Source organism: Loxodonta africana, chromosome 16, assembly GCF_030014295.1.
Source record: "Loxodonta africana isolate mLoxAfr1 chromosome 16, mLoxAfr1.hap2, whole genome shotgun sequence".
Classification (NCBI taxonomy): Eukaryota; Metazoa; Chordata; class Mammalia; order Proboscidea; family Elephantidae; genus Loxodonta; species Loxodonta africana.
The window spans coordinates 40,168,243-40,191,262 of record NC_087357.1 but is presented as its reverse complement, the minus strand read 5'-3'; the positions used below and the strand labels follow the sequence as shown (position 1 = coordinate 40,191,262).

Genomic DNA, 23,020 nt, shown 5'->3' with positions numbered 1-23,020 from the left:
TGGATCGTGCATTTTGGTTTTATCCACATACCATGAATTCAAATCAGTTTGAACCTAATACTGTTATTATTTTCCTTTTTAATTTTAAGAACCCCCAGTCAGATCTTCAGGCCCAGGATAGATGTCACAGAATTGGTCAGACAAGGCCAGTTGTCATATATCGCCTTGTTACGGCAAATACTGTTGATCAGAAAATTGTGGAACGTGCAGCTGCTAAAAGAAAATTGGAGAAGTTGATCATCCACAAAAGTAAATAACATTTATGTAGTACTTTTTTGCTTCAGTAGTTATATGTTGTGAATTTTTGTTGTTTTCTTTATAAAAGAAATTTTCTCAGTGCTACCGGATATGGCAGGTTTTAAATAGGCATTGGGGAATTTGAAGCTGTTAAAGACCTACACTAAGTTCAAAACCATAAATAGAAAAAGAAAAGTAGTGTCTAGATATGGAACAGAGAGAGAGTTAAAGGATCAAGTATAATTTTAGGGTGCCATATTCTAACTTTTGTCATGGGGAGTATTTGGCATGATATTAATAGGTATTCCTGGTAAAAGAGTTATCTGCCAATAAGCTTTAGGAACACTTCCTAAAGATTTATTTCACAGAAGATTTTACAAGGATTTTTTTTTTTTAATGTTGACAGTATTTTACTGAGGTATTATATACATACAATAGTATGTACAGATCTTTAGTGTACAGCCTGATGAATTTTGACAAATGTATATATGTGTGTAACTATCATCCAGATGAAGATAATGGACTTTTCCATCCCTGTGTCCCCCTGCTCCCCACTAGAAGGCAACCACTATTCTGATTTCTGTGTGTCAATCTAATTTTGTTTTTGTTAACTTCATTTATGGATTCATTTTTATGAATATATTCCTTTTAGTCTGACTACTTAGGGTTCAGTGTGATGTTTTGAGATTCATCTATTTTGTATCAGAAGTTTGTTCTTTTTTAATGCTGAATAGCTATCCATTCTCCTGCCAATGGATGTTGGTGGTTTCCAATTTTTGGTTATTACAAACAAGCTGCTCTGACATTCTTATACATGTCTTTGTGGACGTATGCATTTACTTCTTCCCTGGTCATAGGGTGTGTTTATATTTAACTCTAGGGAACTACCAAACCGTTTCCCAGCAAAGTGTGAGAGTTTTAGTTGCTTTTCAGCTTTGTCAGCACTTGGTTTTGTCTTTATTTTTTAATGCAATCTGTTCTGATAGGTTTTTAATGTGTGATATTGTGGTTTTAAAGGGAATTTTAATGTTTTGAATTTCTTGATAATTTTTTCTAGATCATTTCAAAGGGGGTAAATCTGGATTAAGCCAGTCTAAGAACTTCTTAGATCCTAAGGAATTAATGGAATTATTAAAATCTAGAGATTATGAAAGGTAAGACTTTATTTTAATGTTAGAAAAATGTATTTCATAGCTTTATTATATAGACTTGAATGTTTTGTTTTTTCTAGGGAAGTAAAAGGATCAAGAGAAAAGGTTATTAGTGATAAAGATTTAGAGTTGTTGTTAGATCGAAGTGACCTCATTGGTAAGTATTTTTTGTGCTTTTTTCTCTTTTTTTAATGGAAACTTTGAAGCACATACCTAAGTAGTAGAGATAATAGTATAATGAGCCCCTATCAGTTATTCACCCTGAATAGTTAACATTTAGCTAATCTTGTTTCATTGCCATCCCTCTTTTGTTTATTGCAGTTTTAAGATAAAATCTCAGACAATGACATTGTACCCTAAAATACTTAATTATTCATCTTTTACTGAGAAGAATGTGTTTTTAAACATAACCATTATGTCATTATTACGTTTAAAAGAGATGACACTAACTTCTTAGTATCATCTAGTGCCCGATTGTCTCAAATGTTTTTACAGTTTGAATTAGGATCCAAATTTTACAGATTGTTATATTTCTTTAACACCTCCTCACTTCTGTTTTTCCATGCCATTGATTTGTTGGAGAAACTGGGTTATTTGTCCTGTAAAATGGCCCCCATTCTGGAATTGGCTTATGCATTTCCTTGTGGCGTCCTTTAACTTGTTTTTCAATCTCTGTATTTCCTGTAAACTGGTAAATAGCTCTACAGGCCTAACTTTAGGTTCCATATCTTAGTCGAGAATGTCAATGCTTTGTTCTCATATTTTATATCATACCAGGAGGCACATGTCTGGCTTTCTTATTTTTAGTGGGCTAAAATAGTTCAGGAGATTCAGGCTGATCTTAATACTATAAAGTTCCCTGTTAACCTTTATTTTACCTTATGGTTTTAGCACCCATTATTTTCTTAAGATGGTGCAGTGGTTAAGAGCTATGGCTGCCAACTGAAAGGTTGGCAGTTTGAATCCACCAGCTGCCACCAGTTCTGCTCTGTCCTATAGGGTCTCTATGAGTTGGAATCAACTTGATAGTGATGGGATTGTTTTTTTTGTTTTGGTTTGTATTTCCTTAAGAATTGCAAAATGGGAATTTCATCCTATCATTTCTTCATTAGCTGAAATTCTTCTATTAAGAAGAACTTTCCCTTATCTACTCTGGTTATCGTGAGGTACAGTCCATACAGGCGTAGCATGATAAATGCTTGATTGCTTTTTTTTTCTTTATCAAATTTTAGATGTCTTAGCAACCTACAATGGTGACCAGTGAGTTTTTACTTTTTTTTTTTTTTTTAGTATCATTATAAGCTCATGGATTTTGTATGTTTGATGTGCTTCAGTGCAATGTAGCCATCAACATTTTCCTCACATTGTCTTGTTTTAGGTTCCTTTACATTGGCATCTGTGTGCTTTTGATATCACCTAATTTGATAGCTTCATTTATGGCACAACAAGATGTCCCACACATCTCATTTTGTAAATTTCCTACCCTAAACCTAGAATCTACTATTTCTCCAAGGAGCCTTGGTTCCTTTTAGTAGTAAGGAGTTTTTTGCTCCACACTGTAAAGTTTTCAGATTGATTGTGGTGTTACATGAAGTGGTAGTATCTGGATTGTAAAATGGGGGTAGAGATTACTCTGTATTCACTTACACTTATACATAACTAGTAAAATCATAGAATTTTAGGACTTCGAGAGGCCTTAATGATTTGTGTAGCTCTGTCCCTTTGCTTTATAGATAAGGCTAAGTCCCCGAGAGGATAGTTAACAAAGGGTAAAAGAAGGACAGAGAGAAGAAGAATGATCTTGTTTTTTACAGAGTCATACCAACTATTAAAGGTAGTAGTATGATAGAATTAAGAATCACCTTTTTACCTTTTCCTATGAAATAATTGATTCAGACAAAGATCATCAATGGGAGCTAAAAAACAGGTGAAAAGTTGGGGAACAGGATATTCACATGATGCTAATGTGTTGCCCATAGATTATTTCACCTAACAAAGGAGAAAATGTGTCTTTACAGGGTGGGGGGAGGTATGGTAGACCTTAAATAAGTGACCAGATGTAGCAACACTGATAGTGTACAAACTGATGTGATGCAATAGAAGTATGCAGCATCACTTATGAAGTATTCTTGTAAAAAAAAAAAACAAATTAAGTTGAATCTAATCAAGCATTTAGACCTAATTTCCAGCTTACAAGAAATACAGGGAAATGTGGAACAAAAGTTAAATGACAGCCTAGAGTACCCAGACTGTGGGAAGTTCTATCAGACAACTGGCCTAGACTCTTCAAAAATTCATTGTCATGAAGAGGAAAAAAATGGAGGCCTGTACTAGATAAAAAGTAACTAAAAAGATACAAACAAATGCAATATGTGAACTTATTTGAATCGTGGTTTAAAAGGGGGAAAAAGAGCTATAGGAGTTAATCTTGGGGCAAGTGGAGAAATTTGAATGTAGATGATACAGAATTTTAAATTTTTAGGTGTGATAATGTGTTGTGGGTGTGAAGGAGAATGTTCTTTATCTTAGGAACTGAATGCTAGAGTATTTAGGGATATAGTCAGTGGTATACTGTGAGCCACTTGGTAAGCACTGCCATTGCTAAAAATTGAAGTTTATAAACTTGAATTACATAAATTATTTTGAAAACAAAGATAATAAATATTTAAAATGCCTCACTTTCTAATTATTTTACAACGTAATTCTGTTATCCATGCTCTATATGGTGCAAATGCTATATAATGATGTGCTTAAAGCACATCTTTTCCCAACTTTGCATTCAGTGATTTTATGTTGTTAGCTTAAAGGTGGTGATGGTAGTAGGAATAATTATACTACAGAAATAAGCAAAAGGTACAAACCAGGGTTTTTTGTTTTTTTGAGAGCTGATAACATTTATCAGCACACCACTGGGCACGGTGTCGTGATGCCTTCAACTTAGTTTCAAATAGTTCATTTTTAAATTGGGTTCTTTACGTTCTTGTTATTGAGTCATTAAGGTTTTTTTTTTTTGTATATTCTAGATACAAGTTCTTTATCAGATACATGCTTTGCAAATATTTTCTCCATAAACAAAGAAAAAAGACAACCACCCCACCCCAAAAAAACATATTTGCAATATGTAACAGATAGGAATAGTGTTCTGCTAAGACTCCTTTTTAGATTCTTATACTTTTAAAAAAAAGTACTTGTTTTAATATTTTCCTCTTAGGTCAAATGAATACCTCAGGACCTATTAAAGAGAAGATGGGGATTTTCAAGATATTAGAAAATTCTGAAGATTCCACTCCTGAATGCTTGTTTTAAATTGGAGCTAAAGAATGGTTCTAAAAGTTCTTGTTTACATTTAGTGATTTACCTATATTGGTTTTGAAATCCAGATGGCTACATTATTCTTTTGATTACTTATATCAGTTTATATAATGTAACTAGTACCATTGCATACATAATAGATGGTAATTTTTCTGAGCCTTATTAAGAACACAGAAGTTACTCATATTAAGTTTAGATTTTCAGTTAATTTTTGAGACTCGGTAGTACTCTTGGGTCCATGCTGATGTGTAGTTAACCACCACCAGATTTATACAGTCTTCCTGTGGAAGTTGAGTAAATGTCCCTTTCTTTTAGCAGTATAGTTCATGGCTTTTGGAGCTTCAGTTACGGAGTAGGCTTCTGATGGGGGAGATTGGGATTATGCTTTATGTTGTTGAAATAAGAGTTTGTGTGATTTTAGGGTCTATTTCTATAAGATCATTTACCAAATAAATGTTCATTGTAAGATGATCTCATCGAATTCTTTTTCAGGTGAAATAATTAAACAAAAGACTTGACGAGTTAACAGTGGTACTCAACATTATTATGCTGACTTGTTTTACTACTGCGATACACATACATTATATAAAGATTTTAATTGGACATGCAGTTAATAACATAGAGGAGACTCTGGAAGAAAGTGTAGGGTCTTGACAAAAGACCAGAAATTGGAAAAGGTAGTAGTATATCATGCAAAACAAGAATAGAACAAGATAGAAGAGGTCCTGAAAATTAGGAGGAGGAGGGGTAAATAGAAACAGAGAGAAAAAAAAAAGGCCTGGAAGTGTAAGTACGGTATTTTTATGCAAATAACACGCACCTTCTACTTTTGTTTGCCAACAGCTCTCTTCCTTCCGTCTCCAGGTATTTTTGTAAATGCCTTTTTTTTTTTTTTTCCAGCAACATGTAAAAAAAAAATTTGGCTTAGCAGTGTTTACGAAAATACCTGAGGGGAGGGAACAATTGGCAAACAAATGTAGAAGGTGCGTGTTATTTGTATAAAAACACAGTAATGCAGAGTGTGTAATAGAGTAGCATAAAGGACAAAAGAGAACAATGTAGATTCTGTTTGAGAAGATATCAAACTATGAGAAGAGAAGAGCTGAATGCACTCTCGGAGAGGGGAAATGCTTCCTGAACCTTAACATTTATCTGCTGGTTGTTTATCTCATGGGGAAATGTTACTGTCATTGCTATATATATTTAAATGTAGATCAGATTTTCTGTGTTTTAGGATACTGGACCCAGGACTGAGAAGAAACCCCTGTAGAGGGTCTGGTGGAAAGGACTACAATAAAGAACTCACCCTCCACCCTGCCCTTGGCTCTTTTCTCCTCTACTTAAACTTTTCCTTCTTGGCCCCAGAAGGCCCACCCCTTTCTCTATGCGTGCTTTTTTCTCAGTCCAGAAAGCCCTTCCTTCTTTTGCTCATGTAAGCTTATACCCTGTCATGTAACCACTGAACCTCCTCAGCCCTGTATCCCCAGTGCCCAGAGCAGTGCCTAGACAGGAATAGGGGCCCAGTGCTCCATGCATATTTGTGGGAGTAATGAATGAGTGAAGAAAGGAGAAAGCCTGGAGATAAACACATAATGTTTTGCTGACTCACCAGGTAGTTCATTAGAGTAGCTTAAAACTGCAAATACAGAATAGTAAAGTAATGTAATTTCAGATGGTGACATCAGATGACCGTGTAACATTAGAATTTACCACTTAGGACTATAAAAGAGCCTTAAACTTTAAAAATTAAATAGTGTAATGGAGATTATTTTTGCAATTTCATTTCAGGATAAGTAATAAAAACGTTTGAATAGAACAACTGGTCAGAAAATTCAGAACTTTCCTAAGTAATCTGGATCAAAGAAGCCACCAGAAACATTTTTGTACAATACTTTGCAAATAATTAACAATGGGAACCTACCAGTATGTAGAATTAGAGGTAACATTCAATGAGGAAGAGTCATACTATTTAACATTCAAGAAAATGTATGAGAGTGTGAAAGTGGACAATAATGTAGCTTAAGAAGTTACAAGTTGAAAAGGAAGACAGCAATGGAAATAAATTTTAGTACAAAATGTTCTAGAGATCTGGAGAACAGAGTACTTGTAAACTGCTTACTGAAACCACACCTGGTGCCATCCAGCCAATTCCAACTACAGTGACCCTTTAGAACAGAGAACTGCCCCATAGGGTTTCCAGGGCTATAATCTTAATGCAAGCACCTTTCTCCCACAGAGCAGCTGGTGGATTTGAACCCTTGACCTTTCTGTTAGCAGCCAAATGCCTAACCACGAAGCCACCAAGGCTCCTGTAAACTTGAAGGACAAAAGTTAAAGGTGGCTATTTTTGTTTACTTTTAAAGAATGAGTACAGAAATATAATTTTGAAAATTTGAAAGAATAAAAAGCCCCAAAACAGGAAAACCTTAAGAATCTGCCTTTAAGAGCTCTGCCACCACCACCCCACGTGAGATGCATAATCCTTCCTCTTCCTGTCTTGATCACTGTCCTGGTCTTAGGGCAGGAAATAAAAAATTCCCATCTAGTCCAACAAGGGGACCTGGAATCTGGGATGGGGCCTGGAGGTTGTGCAGGTTTAAGAAGTCCAGGCTGGGGGGACACCTCTGACGAGTTTTCTATACAGGTTGGATGGGGGCCATACTTTCAGCCTTATTAAAAATAATTGATAATAATTATAAAAGTAAAGAGATCCTGGATCTCCAGGCCTCTAGGAGGATTGTTACAAAGAATGAGGGAAGCATAGCTGTGCCTATTTGTGGCATGAATCAGTGAGTGATAAAGTCTTTGTTGGTTGACCCTGAGGATGCACAGAGATCTCTAAACTCTGCAGATGTTTTCCCCAAATAGAGCTTAAAACCCAGATGAAAAGTCACATGTGAGCCAAACCCACACTCAAAAGAAGGGATGTGTTGGTCACAGAAAGAATGCCGAGGGCTCTGTACAGATGGGGGTAAAAGCTCAGAGTCACAAGCTGGTATTGTTCCCTAAACCCTTGAACTTGCCCTCCTGTGGTGCTCAAGTGACCCCACTAACTCCCACTCTAGCTATCACCTTCATCCCTTGATCCGCACAAGTCAAATAATATGTTTATCCTCTTCCAAAGTGGTTTTGTCTTTTTGCATTCAGAGTATGAGATTCTACTTTTTCCACACCTCTGCCATTCCTTTGTGGTTACAGTCTTTTTAAATTTAGCCTTTTTTGTAGTGTGAATGGTATTGTTTTTGCTAGAATTTCCCTGATGAATAGTGATGCGCATCACTTTCGCTGTGCTCCTGGAATGCTTTTATTTATTTCTTTGTGAATTGATTTTCCAAGTCTTATGTCTGTTTTTTATTTGTGTTTTTTTTTCATTGAGGTTTATTTATTAGAGTGTCTGAACTAAAGGGCATTGATGCATGAGGATGGGGCTGCCTGGTAAAGGGACTTTGAGCAAAGCAGGGTGAAGAAGGCATCTCCATGGATGGGGGGCCCCACACTGGGTGTGGTTGGCCGAGAGATGAGGACTGCACCCATATGGGCAGGTGGGGAGCTGCCTTGTTTGGGGAGTCAAAATGTACATGTTGACTAGAGTGCCCACATGGGCGTGGTGCCTGATGGGGCATCGGAGGCCAAGCAGGTTAAGTAGGACTTCCCCACTGATGGTGCCTGGTGTGGAGTATTGGAACCTAAGCAGTCAGGAGATTGTTCATACCTGCGGGAAGCCTGGCATGGAGTATCATCAGTGCCTTATCAGGTGGAGAGGGCTTCCACAAGGAGAGGGTTTGGGTGAATTATTGAAGCCCAAAGAGGATTAGGAGAGTATCCATTCTGGGTGGATTTGGTGGCAGAAATAAGAGATTGGTTCCATATAGGAGAATTAATCAAATATATCAAAGATAATGGGAGCCAAGTTTCTCGCTGTCACCAGAGTTAAAAATTCAGAAAGGGAGAAAACTGGAATGAACTCTGGGGTTGGATTAAAATAGGATGTATCAATATGAATTCATGGTTGTCAGGATAAGTATAGCAATAACTATAGATGTATACATGTGTTATATATCTACAATGTATATATTCCCTATGTCTGTCCACTGAGAAGGCCTGAGAGCTGTGGCACCCCTACAGCAATGAACACTCCTAGTGCACAGATGACTTCTAAACTACATTTTCAACTGAAAAGAACCAGCGCTCCTTGGAGAAATGGCTAGTTGGAGAACTGGGGTAGAAAAAAAAAAAAATTTACAAAATGAGCCTGGAGTATCTTGTGTTCTGGAAAGTAAACAGTTGGTTAAGGATTCATGGGGACATATCCAAAGGACACAGAATCCCGTCAGGAGAGTTTGAGTGTCTAAATAATGATAATAATGGACTATTACCCACTGAATACAACTGAATCCACTATTCCATGCTGATATAAATAAATGAACAAATTGAAAACTAGATGAGGAATAGTTATATCATTTCAAAGAACCTACCCACAAAATAATTGTAAAGGCAAGAAGGGTATGTTACAATGAAGGAGACTGCCAGACACTTAAGTAATCAAAGTAAACATCTGTAATGGGCCGTATTGAAATTGTTTATCATCTAATAAGATAAAGAGTAGAAGAAAAGCATCATTCTGTGATATTCCTGCAAAAGATGAGTAACCTGGCTCTAATCACAAGGAGACGTCAGACAAACCCAATTGAGGGACATTTACAAATACCCAGTCTGCACTCTTCAAAAGCGACAAGATTGTGGAAGTCAGGAAAGACCGAGGAACTGTTCCAGACTGACTAAAGAGACATGACAAATCCAAAATGTGATTCTAGATTCTGGAACTGAACATAAAGTGTCATTGGAGTTTACTAGTGAAATATGAAGGGAAATGAGGAGTAGATGGTCTGACTGCATCAATGCAAATTTCCTCATTTTGATGGCTGTACTATGGTTATGGAGGATATAGTTACGTATTAACTAGTTTTTAGAAAGTAGATACATTTCAGGTGTTCCAAATAGTTTAAAAAAAAAAAAACTACATTTCTTCAACTTTTCTATATACTTGTGATTGTGTATGTGTGCGTATCTAACAATGGGCTCACATTAAAAAATATACAAGCCTTTAAAAGAAGAAAACATTGCAATGGGCATCTGAAATAGTACTCAGCATTATTAATCTCATTAATCCCTTCCCACTGAAATGAAAGTTAAAACTACAATTCTGCCACTTAAGAGCTATTTGATACTGGAGAGGTTTCCTGTTCTTCCAGAGTTTTTCTTTATCCATTTGAAAAATAGAAAGTAAGAACCTCTACCTGCCAGTGTTTTTCAGGGGAGTTTAATGGTAAAAGTAAATTTCCTTAGCATATACTAATTACCTGGTACATGTTTCTTAAGGATGTGTGTGTTATGTTAGTCTTTTTATGTGTAGGCAGCTATAATGTTAATACAGAATAAAATATTTCAAAATTCACTTTTGAAAGTATCCATTTTGAAGAAAGTTTTCTAAGTTTTGATGAAGTATTCATTACGGAAAATTTTTTTTAATATGCAAGTCATAGAATACACTGTTAAAACAAATCTAGTTAAGCCATTAATAGGAATTGATTGCAGGTATTTTCAACTACCCACCCACCCATATTTTCAACTAGGGAGTCAAAAATGTTCCAAAGGTGAGATAACCTCCAAAGATTCTTACACCCCATCTTGTTGACTTGCCATGGAAGCAGGGCCAGGACAGTGTTTTCACAGTAATGATTTACCCTAAAACACAGCTTTCAGTCCTCCCCTGAGTTTCTAATTCTCGAAACTGACTGCACATAGATAATTCTTCAAAAGCACAATGCCCAAGGCAAAGTGGTCTTCCCTATGCTACTTACTAGGCTATATTTTGACCCAAAGGTGATTTTAGGAAACCAGTTTTCTAAAGGTTCGAAAGAATATCTCAGGGCAATGACCTGCGTGGGTCACCCCAACTCCGTGGAAGAAATTTGAATTCCAAGAGAATTAAAACTTTCTCGATACTGGTTGCCTTCAAAATCATAAATTCCCCCCGGCCATCAGTCTGAGAATCCAGAATGCTGAACAATTTTTTGATCAAATCATTTACTTCAGTGATTTCTCAATCCTGGCTGCACATTGGACCCCTGGGGTGTTTGCTTGTTTAATTTCCAATTCCTGGACTCTGCCCCAGACAGAATGAAGGGGGCTCCATGGAAGAAAAGAGCAAGATTAAAGAATAGTTTATTTTTGTTTTTTAAATTAGTTTTTACTGTGTTTTAAGTGAAATTTTACAAATCAGGTCAGTCTCTCATACAAAAATTTACATACACCTTGCTATACACTCCTAATTGCTCTCCCCTTAATGAGAGATAACAGTCCTTCCCTCCACTCTCTCTTTGTGTCCATTCGGGTAGCTTCTGGCTCCCTCTGCCCTCTCATTTCCCCTCCAGACAGGAGATGCCTACATAGTTTCGTGTCTACTGATCCAAGAAGCTCATTCTTCCCCAGTATCATTTTCCATCCCATATTCCAGTCCAATCCTTGTCTGAAGAGTTGGCTTTGGGAATGGTTCCTGTCTTGGGCTACCAGAAGGTCTGGGCACCATGGCCTCCAGGGTCCTTCTAGTCCCAGTCTGACCATTAAGTCTGGTTTTTTTCTGAGAATTAGGAGTCTGCATCCCACTGCTCTCCTGTTCCCTCAGGGGTTCTCTGTTGTGTTCCCTGTCAGAGCAGTCATCGGTTGTGGCCAGGCACCATCTAGTTCTTCTGGTCTCAGGCTGATGTAGTCTCTGGTTTATGTGGTCCTTTCTGTCTCTTAGGCTCATAATTACCTTGTGTCTTTGGTGTTCTTCATTCTTTCTTGCTCCAGGTGGGTTGAGACCAATTGATGCATCTTAGATGGCCACTTGCTAGCATTTAAGACCCCAGATGCCACTCTCCAAAGTGGGATGCAGAATGTTTTCTTAATAGATTTTATTATGCCAATTGATTTAGATGTCTCCTGAAACCATGGTCCCCAAACCCCCACCCCTGCTACGCTGGCCTTTGAAGCGTTCAGTTTATTCAGGAAACTCCTTTGCTTTTGGTTTAGTCCAGTTGTGTTGACCTCTCCTGTATTGTGTGTTGTAGGAGCAGTTTGTTTTTGTAAGAATAGGCCCAAGTCCACTCAGGAAGGATTAAAGCAGATCTGTCTTATTGGTCTTGGAAAAGTACAGCCAGCATGCTCCTTAGAAGCTAGGATGGTGAGACTTCATCTCAGGTACTTTGGACATGTTATCAGGATGGACCAGTCCCTGGAGAAGGACATGCTTAGTAAAATAGAGGGTCAGTGAAAAAGAGAAAGACCCTCAACAAGATGGATTGACACAATGGCTCTAACAGTGGGCTTAAACATAGCAATGATTGTGAAGATGTACGTAGGGTCGCTATGAGTTGGAACCGACTCAATGGGACATAAGAACCTAACAACAATCTAACTGGTAACTTTCTAAGCTCAACGAGTCACAAGTTGCATTAGCAGGAATGTTGCGAAAGCTTTTGATTTCAAGCGCATAGTTGTGTGAGTAAGAAGAGAAGGCTTCGATGGATCCTGTTGTAGTCCTGGTACTCTGTTTCTCCAGTTTGTTTCTCTTTTCACTCTGGAAACAGAGCTATGGCAAAGGGAAGCTCCTGCTTGGCCCCACTCGACTCCCAATTGTTGGAAATACCCTACAGTTGTTGTTAGGTACTGTCGAGTCGGTTCCGACTCATAGCGACCCTACGCACAACAGAACGAAACACTGCCCAGTCCTGCGCCATCCTTACAATCATTGTTATGCTTGAGCTCATTGTTGCAGCAACTTTGTCAATCCACCTCGTTGAGGGTCTTCCTCTTTTCTGCTCACCCTGTACTCTGCCGAGCATGATGTCCTTCTCCAGGGACTGATCCCTCCTGACAACATGTCCAAAGTATGTAAGATGCAGTCTCGCCATCCTTGCCTCTGAGGAGCGTTCTGGCCGCACTTCCAAGACAGATTTGTTCGTTCTTTTGGCAGTCCATGGTATATTCAATATTCTTTGCCAACACCACAATTCAAAGGCATCAACTCTTCTTCGGTCTTCCTTATTCATTGTCCAGCTTTCACATGCATATGATGTGATTGAAAATACCATGGCTTGGGTCAGGCTCACCTTAGTCTTCAGGGTGACATCTTTGCTCTTCAAGACTTCGAAGAGGTCCTTTGCAGCAGATTTGCCCAATGCAATGCGTCTTTTGATTTCTTGACTGCTGCTTCCATGGCTGTTGATTGTGGATCCAAGTAAAATGAAATCCTTGACAACTTCCATCTTTTCTCCGTTTATCATGATGTTGCTCATTGGTCCAGTTGTGAGGATTTTTGTTTTCTTTATGTTGAGGTGTAATCCATACTGAAGGCTGTGGTCTTTGATCTTCATTAGTAAGTGCTTCAAGTTCTCTTCACTTTAAGCAAGCAAGGTTGTGTCATCTGCATAACGCAGGTTGTTAATGAGTCTTCCTCCAATCCTGATGCCCCGTTCTTCTTCGTATAGTCTAGCTTCTTGGATTATTTGTTCAGCGTACAGATTAAGTAGGTATGGTGAAAGAATACAACCCTGATGCACACCTTTCTTGACTTTAAACCAATCAGTATCCCCTTGTTCTGTCCGAACAACTGCCTCTTGATCTATGTAAAGGTTCCTCACGAGCACAATTAAGTGTTCTGGAATTCCCATTCTTCACAGTGTTATCCATAGTTTGTTATGATCCACACAGTCAAATGCCTTTGCATAGTCAATAAAACACAGGTAAACATCCTTCTGGCATTCTCTGCTTTCAGCCAGGATCCATCTGACATCAGCAATGGTATCCCTGGTTCCACGTCCTCTTCTGAAATCGGCCTGAATTTCTGGCAGTTCCCTGTCGGTATACTGCTACAGCCGTTTTTGAATGATCTTCAGCAAAATTTTGCTCGCATGTGATATTAATGATATTGTTCTATAATTTCCACACTCAGTTGGATCGCTTTTCTTGGAAATAGGCACAAATATGGATCTTTTCCAGTCAGTTGGCCAGGAAGCTGTCTTCCATATTTCTTGGCATAGACGAGTGAGCACCTCTAGCACTGTATCTGTTTGTTGAAACATCTCAGTTGATATTCCATCAATTCCTGGAGCCTTGTTTTTCGCCAATGCCTTCAGAACAGCTTGGACTTCTTCCTTCGGTGCCATCGGTTCCTGATCATATGCCACCTCTTGAAATGGTTGAATATCTACTAATTCTTTTTGGTATAATGACTCTGTGTATTCCAGTTAGATGTTAAGAATATCAGCAAATCCTTAAGTAATGTAAATATGCTTTATGCTCTTCCAGTTGTTTGCAAAACCAAACAAAAAACCCACTGCCAGCAAGTTGATAGCGACCCTGTAGAGTTCCCAAGGCTGTAAATCTCTATGGGAGCAGACTGCCACATCTAACTTCCCACCTTTTGGTTAGCAACCGAGCTCTTAACCACTGCACCATCAGGGCTCCTCCAATTGTTTACAGGGGGTAAGGAAAATTACCCCTACTTTTAAAGAAAATGGAGCCTTGGTAGTGCAGTGGTTAAGTGCCTGGCTGCCAACCAAGAGGTCCGCAGTTAGAACCCACCACCTGCTCTGTGGGAGAAAGAAGTAGCCTTCTACTTGCATAAAGACTTACAGCCTTGGAAACCCTATGGGGCAGTTCTGTTCTGCCCTACAGTGTCTCTATGAGTCGGAATTGACTTCATGGCAGTGGGTTGTTTTAAATAAAATGTATTCCTAGAGGCAAAGTATTAAAATAAATAATTGTGAAACAAAATATTCTCTGTGGATTTGGATGTCTCCCTTGCTATTTTTGATCTGTCATCCTGAGAAATAATGAAGTAATGCCTTTTGGGAGAAGAGAACTAGTAAGGTCATTGTAAGGTATATTTGAAATAATAAAGTGGTCAAGTGGCAAAAGGAGGGAGCAATGCTGCCCTTCATTGTTTCACAGTCGTTTGCTGTTATATTTTGGCTGAAGGTAAATGGTTTTGGAAGTAATTTGTGATTGGAGATTTCATTCTACTACTGCATAACCTCTGTGTTCTGTTCAGATTAACCGTGATCGTAAAATTTCTCCCAAGGAGCAGATTGCGCCTGTTATCAAGGAAATAGCAATGGGCTGAGGACCAGCCTGGGAGAATGAGAGAAAGCATTGATCAGGGAGGCCCTGGTGGTGACAGCATCCTTTTGGACTCTGCACAGAGCTGCTGTCTATGTCCTGGGAATGCCGCAGGATGGAGGAAATGGTTCTTTCATGAGGCGCTGCCTGTCCTGGCACTGCCTCTATGTAGCCTACTCTCTGTGTTAGCAATACCCATGGATCTCAAACTAGGCTGGGCTTCAAATCATATGGGCTGATTTTTAAAAACACAGATTTCTAGTATTCGTTGTAGTGCTACTGAATAGAATCCCCGTGGGAAGAGGTTTACAGGTGATCCCGAATCAGACTACTGGATATTAGTCTAAAGGTGAGCATTGGGGACTGATAAATTACCCAGGTGTCAGAGGTCGACAGAGGTCAACCCAGTGGCGGATCCAATTTGGGTCTTCTATTTACTAGCTATTTTTTTTTAGCCATTGCCATTGAGTCGATTCCAACTCATGATGACACTATAGGACAGAGTAGAACTGCCCCATAGGGTTTCCATGGAGTGGCTGGTGGATTTGAACTGCTGACATTTTGGTTAGCAGCCAAATGCTTAGCCACTGCACTACTGGGGCTCCTTACTAGCTGCAGGACAAAAAAAAACCCAAAACCTGTTGCTCTCGAGTCAATTGCGACTGATAGTGACCCTATAGGAAGGAGTAGAACTGCCCCATAGGGATTCCAAGGAGTGGCTGGCAGATTCTAATTGAGACATTTTGGTTAGCAGCTGAGCTTTTAACCACTATACCAACAGAACTATAGGACACTGAGAACTGAATGTAAATTCTCATAACCTCAGTTCCTTTATCTGTAAAATGGTGGTAAATAAACATGCTCGAGGTATTGATGTGATGATTAATTGTAATAATGTGTTCCATTGACACATCAGTGGTCCTCCATAAATGGGAGCTATAAAGCCATCATCATATTTATGTATAAAATTCAGAAATACTTGCAGCTTTGTGGCAAAATAGAAACATTAGCAATACAATGATAATATATCAGTCAGAATCATGCACAATATACAGACCAAATAGTGACTTTTGTGTATTAATTTGCATCTGTTTTCCATTTCCCAGTTCTCAAACTATGGCCTTGTTTACTCTGTGTTTTGGCATGAAGCCCACTGTGGTGTTGCGTGGATGTGAAGCAGTGAAGGAAGCCTTGATTGATCTAGGAGAGGACCTTTCTTGAAGAAGCATTTTCCCAGTAAAAGAAAGCTACTAGAGGACTTGGTAGGTGAGCATATGTGTGTGTTGGGCAGTAGTACTGGGGAGTGGGTTGGATGAAAACAGCTTGGCCCATCCTTGTGGCTGCCAAGTGTCAGCGTCCTCTTCTTGCTAAGGTTCTCCCTTCTAGTTTCTGTTCTCCCTACTGGAAAGACATGGAAGGAGACCGTGCGCTTCTCCCTCATGACCCTTCAGAATTTCAGGATGGGGAAGAGGTGCACTGAGGATCACGTTCAGGAGGAAGCCTGCTTCCTAGTGGAGGTTGTTGTTAGGTGCCATTGAGTCAGTTCCAACTGTTAGGGGCCTTATAGGACAAAGTAGAACTGCCCCATAGGGCTTCCCAGGAGCAGCTGGTGGATTTGAACTGCTGACCTTTTAGTTCAGCAGCCAAGCTCTTAACTACCACGCCACCAGGGAGGAGTTGAGAGAAACCAAGAGCAGGTGATTTTTTTACTCCGTAACACTGACCTTAACAGACCTCTCTCTTTTATAATGCTGTCCTTGGAAACATTCCAGGGGCAGCCAAGTCTTTCCTTGTGTGTAGCCATCAGGTAGAGGAAGGAGGGTTTGAAGCAGAGAATGAGGGAGCATTTGTGTATCTATGCTGTGTGTGCGGTCGCATGATTTTGTACACAGTGTGGGTATAAAAGGCTCTTTTAATCCTATTCTTCCCAGGCTTTGTTTGTTTTCAAATGAGATAGTCATGAAGGTAGAAAGTTTTGAGTCTCATTTTCTCAGTGTTAAAAAGCAATGTTTTTTTTCCGTAATATAATTTCAGTTACTTACTCCAGAGCATCGTCAAGGAGACACTGGGAATGACCTCATCACACCCCAGTGGACTGTGAAGCAAGTGTCATTTGCTTTCACTTCACTGGACTCTTGTGTGTATGGTCAGCCTCACCGGCATGTCTGAAAGTTTCTGCCAAGGCCCAGGTCTGCAGTTCTGACCAAGAGAAGGATGATTGTGTATGGTTTTCATTGTCTGGGCAACTATTTGTGTAACTCTCATCAATTGTTATTTCTTTGTAAACATAGAACCCCTTTAAAACTATCAGCATGAATTATTAAATGCTACTACTTGCTCTATTGATTTTATATTTTAAGAAAATATATTCTATAGCATAATTCTGCAGTATGTACAAATATCAGGTTATAAGATGATACATTTAACTAGAATTCAACTAACATTGGTAACCCTTTACTCTATCTTCTTTAACTGTAAACTGGATCTGTTTTCAGCTTTGCTTATTTTTTTTCTCCTTCTTTCTTGGATTTTGGGTTAGGACTTTTATGGTAATTATTAACTACCCCTGGGTAATTCTGCTGACCTTGAAGTGCTTCTCACATGCCTCTGATTTTCATCTTGAATTTCAAGCTGACCTGTTTTTTTTTTTAATTCCCTCTCCCAAATGAACTAATAGGGAAGACTGAAAATCCAATTTTACCTGTTAATCACACAGACAGACAGACAGAGAGAGGGACAGAGAGAAATCCCCAAAGACTTCCCAGATCACCTCTACCACTCTAGCTAAATAAAACTTTTTCTAAAAGCTTAGTACCCTGCAGTGTTTTGAGTTTCAGATGAAAAGGAGCCTGGCGTAGAAGTAGCTAATTCCACAGGCCTCCTAGTCTTCAATGCCCTGTCATTTCTTCACAATATTTTTGATTCAAGTCACCCTTCTGTAGATGTGAATTTGGGTTTTTTTTTTCTTTTTTTTATATAAGGCATATTGATCATTTGATTACAATAGTTTCATTTTACAGATCCTCAGTCAGTAAAGAAAACCTTTCCTCTGCTTAATTTCTCTATCTGTAAAATGATGGCAATTACCTAAATGGTGATCAAATTTTAAAATTTGTTATTGTAGTTGCCATCAAGTTGACTCAATCATGGGAACCCTGTCAGAGTAGATTTGTACTCCAAAGGATTTTCAGTGGATGATTTTTTGGAAGTAGATCCACACACCTTTCTTTCAAGGTGCCTCTGGGTGGACTTGAACCTCCAGCCTTTCAATTAGCATCTGAGGTAACCCTTTGTACCACGCCCCCCCCCCAAAAAAAAACCCCAAACTTATTGCCATCAAGTTGATCCCAATTCATAGCAACCCTGTAGGACACAGTAGAACTGTCCCAGAGGGTTTCCAAGGAGCATCTGGTGGATTTGAACTGCCAACGTTTTGGTTAGCAGCTGTAGCTCTTAACCACTATACCACCAGGGTTTTCTTGCACCACCTGTGGACTCCATACTGTATTCTATTGATGACTGTATAGAGCAACATCCTTTAAGTCCACAAGAGGGCGAACTTTGCCCAAATAAATTCAATGTAGTGCTTTTTAGAGATGATGGACACCACCTTCTACAGCAGGAAATTATTCTTATACTTAGTTGAAATGAAGAAATAAAAAGCTCCATTTATCAATTAACCCCTTCTGTTTGCTCTACCTGTGACTTAAGTTTGAAATAAACATTTCTGATTTTACTTTTACTTTAGGTAAGCAAATCTATTTTTTAAATGATTTCCATTCACTTGTGTTAGTTTTCCTGAACAATATAACATGGAAGATTTTTGCGTTTTTACATTTGTTCCTTCAAATACCTGAATCCACTCATAATCTCTCTCTTTACTCTCCTCTTCTGGTCTACGTATGGTACCTTTAAAAATTCATTGTATATAAAAAGGGTTGAGGCCCTGTCTTAGTCATCTAGCGCTGCTATAACAGAAATACCACAAGTGGATGGCTTTAACAAAGAGAAATTTATTTTCTCACAGTCTAATAGGCTAGAAGTCCAAATTCAGGGCATCAGCTCCAGAGGGAGGCTTTCTGTCTTTGTTGACTCTGGAGGAAGGTCCTTGTCATCAATCTTCCTCCGGACTAGGAACTTCTCTGTGCAGGAACCCTGGGCCCAAAGGACATGCTCTGCTCCTGGCACTGCTTTCTTGGTGGTATGACATCCCCAGCTCTCTGCTTGCTTCCCTTGCCTTTTATCTCTTGAGAGATAAAAGGTTGTGCAGGCCACACCCCAGGGAAACTCCCTTTACATTGGATCAGGGAGGTAATCTGAGCAAGAGTGTTATATCCCACCCTAATCCTCTTAACCACAGACAGAGATTATGATTTATAACATGTACGAAAATCACAAAATGGTGGACAGCCACCCATGGCCTAACCAAGTTAATACAAACATTTTTTGCGGGGCATAATTCAATCCATGACACTTGGTAAAGTAGAGGGTCAGTGAAAAAGTGGAAGACCCCTGATGAGATGGATTGACATGGTGGCTGCAGCAATGGGCTCAAGCATAACAATGATTGTGAGGATGGCCAGGACCAGGTAGTGTTTTGTTCTGTTGTACATAGGGTTGTTACGAGTTGGAACTGACTCAATGGCACCTAACAGCATCAATGGATCTCAGTGACAGGAGCAAGGCATTTGCTCTATATTAAGGATGTTCAAACTTCCTGGAAAGTACTTGGAAGGTCAAATAAACTTGGAGAATGAGGCAGGATACCTTGCAATTATTACAGAGCACCCTGATCTTCCTCTAATCATGATCCTCCATGTTGAGTATTAGTGTCACCTCACCTATAGCGAGGAGCCCAGGTGGCACGGTAGTTAGGAGCTATGGCTGCTAACCAAAAGGTCAACAGTTCAAATCCACCAGCTGCTCCTTGGAAATCCTATGGGACAGTTCTATTCTGTCCTGTAGGTTTGCTATGAGTTGGAATTGACTCAACAGCAGCAAGTTTTGGTTTTCACCTATAGTGTATGTTTTGTGCTGGTATTGCTTTCATTTATTCTATGGTCTTTGATGTTGGCTTGAGTATGGCATTGTAGATACCAAGATGACAAGAACTGTGTCCTCCCTTCTAGGAGCTCACATTCATCAGGGTAGAAAAGTAAATAAAGAATTATGATTCAAGGTTATCCATGCCTCAGTGGAAGCATGAATAAAATGCTGAGGGAATCCAGAGATAGATTCTACTAACCGAGGGAATCACAAAGGAAGGAAGCAAAAGAGAAGTGCATCTTAGCCAAAAGGAAAAGCATGAGATACAGCTTGAAGGAGATTTTTGAAGAGTGGGTATGCTAGGGTGAGTGTATAGGGTAGGAAGAATGGAAGGAAAGATATGAAATGGCAGGCTGGGAACAGAACCAAAGGTCCGGATCAACAATTTGGGCCTTATCCCATAGAGCAGGCATAGGGAGCCTTTTGAATGTTCAAAGTGATACAGCAACATGTTTAGACTTATGCTTTCCAAAGTGCATGAGGGGAAAAAAAACCTAGGAAGGGAAACACAGATATATGAGCACCCTCCTGTTAATCCATCTCCCTTTAATAACCTTAGAAAAATGATGTGGGTATGTTTCTAGAAAAAGATTGATGAAAACTTGAAATGTCAAAAGACAGTAATAATGTGGGAAAACTTAATGAAGTGCTTGGGATAGAGCTGATACTCAGTAAATATTTGTTGAATGAAGGGTGCCCATTAAGATAAGATGTTAGATGGATATCAAGTGTGTCCATCCTTTTTTCTATCTATCCCACCATTCTTCCAGCCAACCTGTCTTCCATCCATCCTTCTATTCAATCATTCGTCAAATAGTTAATGCATATTCTGTGCGCTAGTTCAGAAATATAGTGTTCAAAGAACATGTAGTCTCTGTGGTGGTTATTTCCAGGAAAACAAATTTATCTGGGAGAGGGCCTGGCCTGCATGGAGTTGTTTTTATTCCTGACCACTAATTTACTGAACTTTACCTTGAAGCCTCTGATTGACCCAAAGATTATTGACACCACTCTGGTTGGCAAAGAGTTTGGCTCTATGCTGCCTTCCTACCAGCTCTGTTTTATTCCTGCCTGAGGAAGAACAGACTGTTTAATTGCTGCTGTGCTATTGCCTGCAACTCCCCCTCCTCTGGGCCATTTCCAGTACCAGGGATGCCTTCTCTTACCTCTCTTCTCCATATCTCCCCATTCCTTCAAGTCCCAGTGAAATTCCAACATCCATTAAGGAGTTTTCTGAGCTTCCTGGTGCACATTTAGCTCCTATTTGCCATACTCTGTAACACTTGTGTTGGTCACCACCTACCTTAATACTTGGTGCCCTGGGGACGCAGTGGTCTACTCTGTCCTATAGGGTCCCTCTGAGTTGGAATCGACTTGATGGCAATGGGTTTGTTTGTTTTTTTATTTTAACACTTATCTGAGTTATTACTGTTACCACTCTGAAGCAAAGCAAAAATGATTAGTATGTGCCAATTCACAGCCATTTCTCCGCTGCATGTTCTAAGGAAAAATGTTATGTTTGGTTGTGTCAGTGTCAGATGTTCCATCTTTTGCACATAACGCAGGGAAGAAATGGAAAAAAGAGTCTAAAGTGGCCATACTGATTGTTATAAAGATAAATACAGAGAAAGGACAAAGTGGAAAAAGGCAGAAAAGCTCTCTTGACTGAGTGTTTCCTAGAGTTACTAGAGATTTGGATTTGGAAGTGAGAACAAGCGTGTCAAGTTGCAGCTCCAACCTGCAGGAGAGTATTGAGAAGATCAGCAATGGTGAGGAATGTCCATTAAGTGTTAGAAATCGTGCCTCCACTTTGTTGTCACCATGATTGCTAAATAAAGATTTGAAATATTCCCATTCATGTTTCCAACTTGGGTTCAAGTATTAATATATGTTTTCATATTGCTGATCATGTGTTCTAAGTGTTATTCTCTCCCCAAGATGAACAATATCTCTTGAAGTCATCATCAGATTTTATTCTTTTTCTAGTTTCTACCACATTGTTTTACACTTAACAAAAGTACAATGGTGATTTGATGCTATGGCCCTGAAGTCATTACCCTCATGTCATCTCCAAAGAATAAGCAGCTGAACATTGTATAAACTTCAAATTATACTAATGTTTTTTCTTCCTTCTGTTGGAAGTGCATGAAATGAGAAGTGGTATCACCCACTACCCTTCTCCCAACTCATCACCCAGAGGACGCCACTTACACCCTTGAATGCATTTTTAAGATAACGTGTATGTGTAGACATACATGTTTATCTTTACATAAATGTGTGCATAAGTATATATTTACAAATAATATATATTATATACATACATATGTACATATGGGATTAAAAGTAGTTCTTTACAATATTGGGCTTATATTCTATATATTATTTTTCAACTTGCCGTTTTTCTACTAAACAACAAGCCAGAAAAGTCCATAAGACAATAGAAACATGAGCAAATGATACTAATGGACAGATTACAGAAGAGGAAATGCAAATGGCTATTACACCTATGAAAAGATCTTAAAAATAAAAAATACAAGTTAAAACCACATTGCATGCCTTTTAAACATTCTTGGTTGGCAAATGAAAATATATTAATGTAAGTATTGGCAAAACAAAAAAAAAAAAACAAACCTTTTGCCTTCGAGTCGATTCCAACTCAGAGCGACCCTATAGAACAGAGTAGAACCTGCCCCACAGGGTTTCCAAGGAGCGCCTGGTAGATTCAAACTACTGACTCTTTGTTTAACAGCTGTAGCTCTTAACCACTACGTCACCAGGGTTTCCAAAGGTGTGGGCAAACAGGCAGTCTTGTACATTGTTCTAATGCCACCTTCTCAACGAAGCTTACCCAGAGTATCTTATTGACACCTCTGATCTCCCCTCCATCACCACCTTCCCCATTCCTCAATTTCTGATTCCTTGTATACTGTTTCTGACACTTTGCTTGATATTATTTAATCTTTCTCATTAACCTATGAGGTAGATACTATTTGTATTAGTTTTCTATTGTTGCTGGAACAAGTTGTCACAAACTTAATGGCTTAAAGCAACACAAATATATTACCTTACGGTTCTGGAGGTCAAAAGTCCAAAATCAGTCTCAATGGGCT

At 39.0% G+C, this 23,020-nt stretch overlaps 1 protein-coding gene across 1 annotated transcript in view; it reads left to right on the top strand.

Annotated features, from left to right (window-relative positions):
* HELLS (helicase, lymphoid specific) overlaps window positions 1-5,181 on the top strand; it is a 44,567-nt gene extending 39,386 nt beyond the window's left edge. Inside the window, exons 19-22 of the mRNA XM_003409225.4 lie at window positions 90-249; window positions 1,295-1,391; window positions 1,469-1,545; window positions 4,600-5,181. Coding sequence (XP_003409273.1) covers window positions 90-249; window positions 1,295-1,391; window positions 1,469-1,545; window positions 4,600-4,694 — 429 coding nt within the window. The 3' untranslated portion in view covers window positions 4,695-5,181. The remainder of the gene's footprint in view (window positions 1-89; window positions 250-1,294; window positions 1,392-1,468; window positions 1,546-4,599) is intronic.
* The last annotated feature ends 17,839 nt before the right edge of the window (window positions 5,182-23,020 follow it).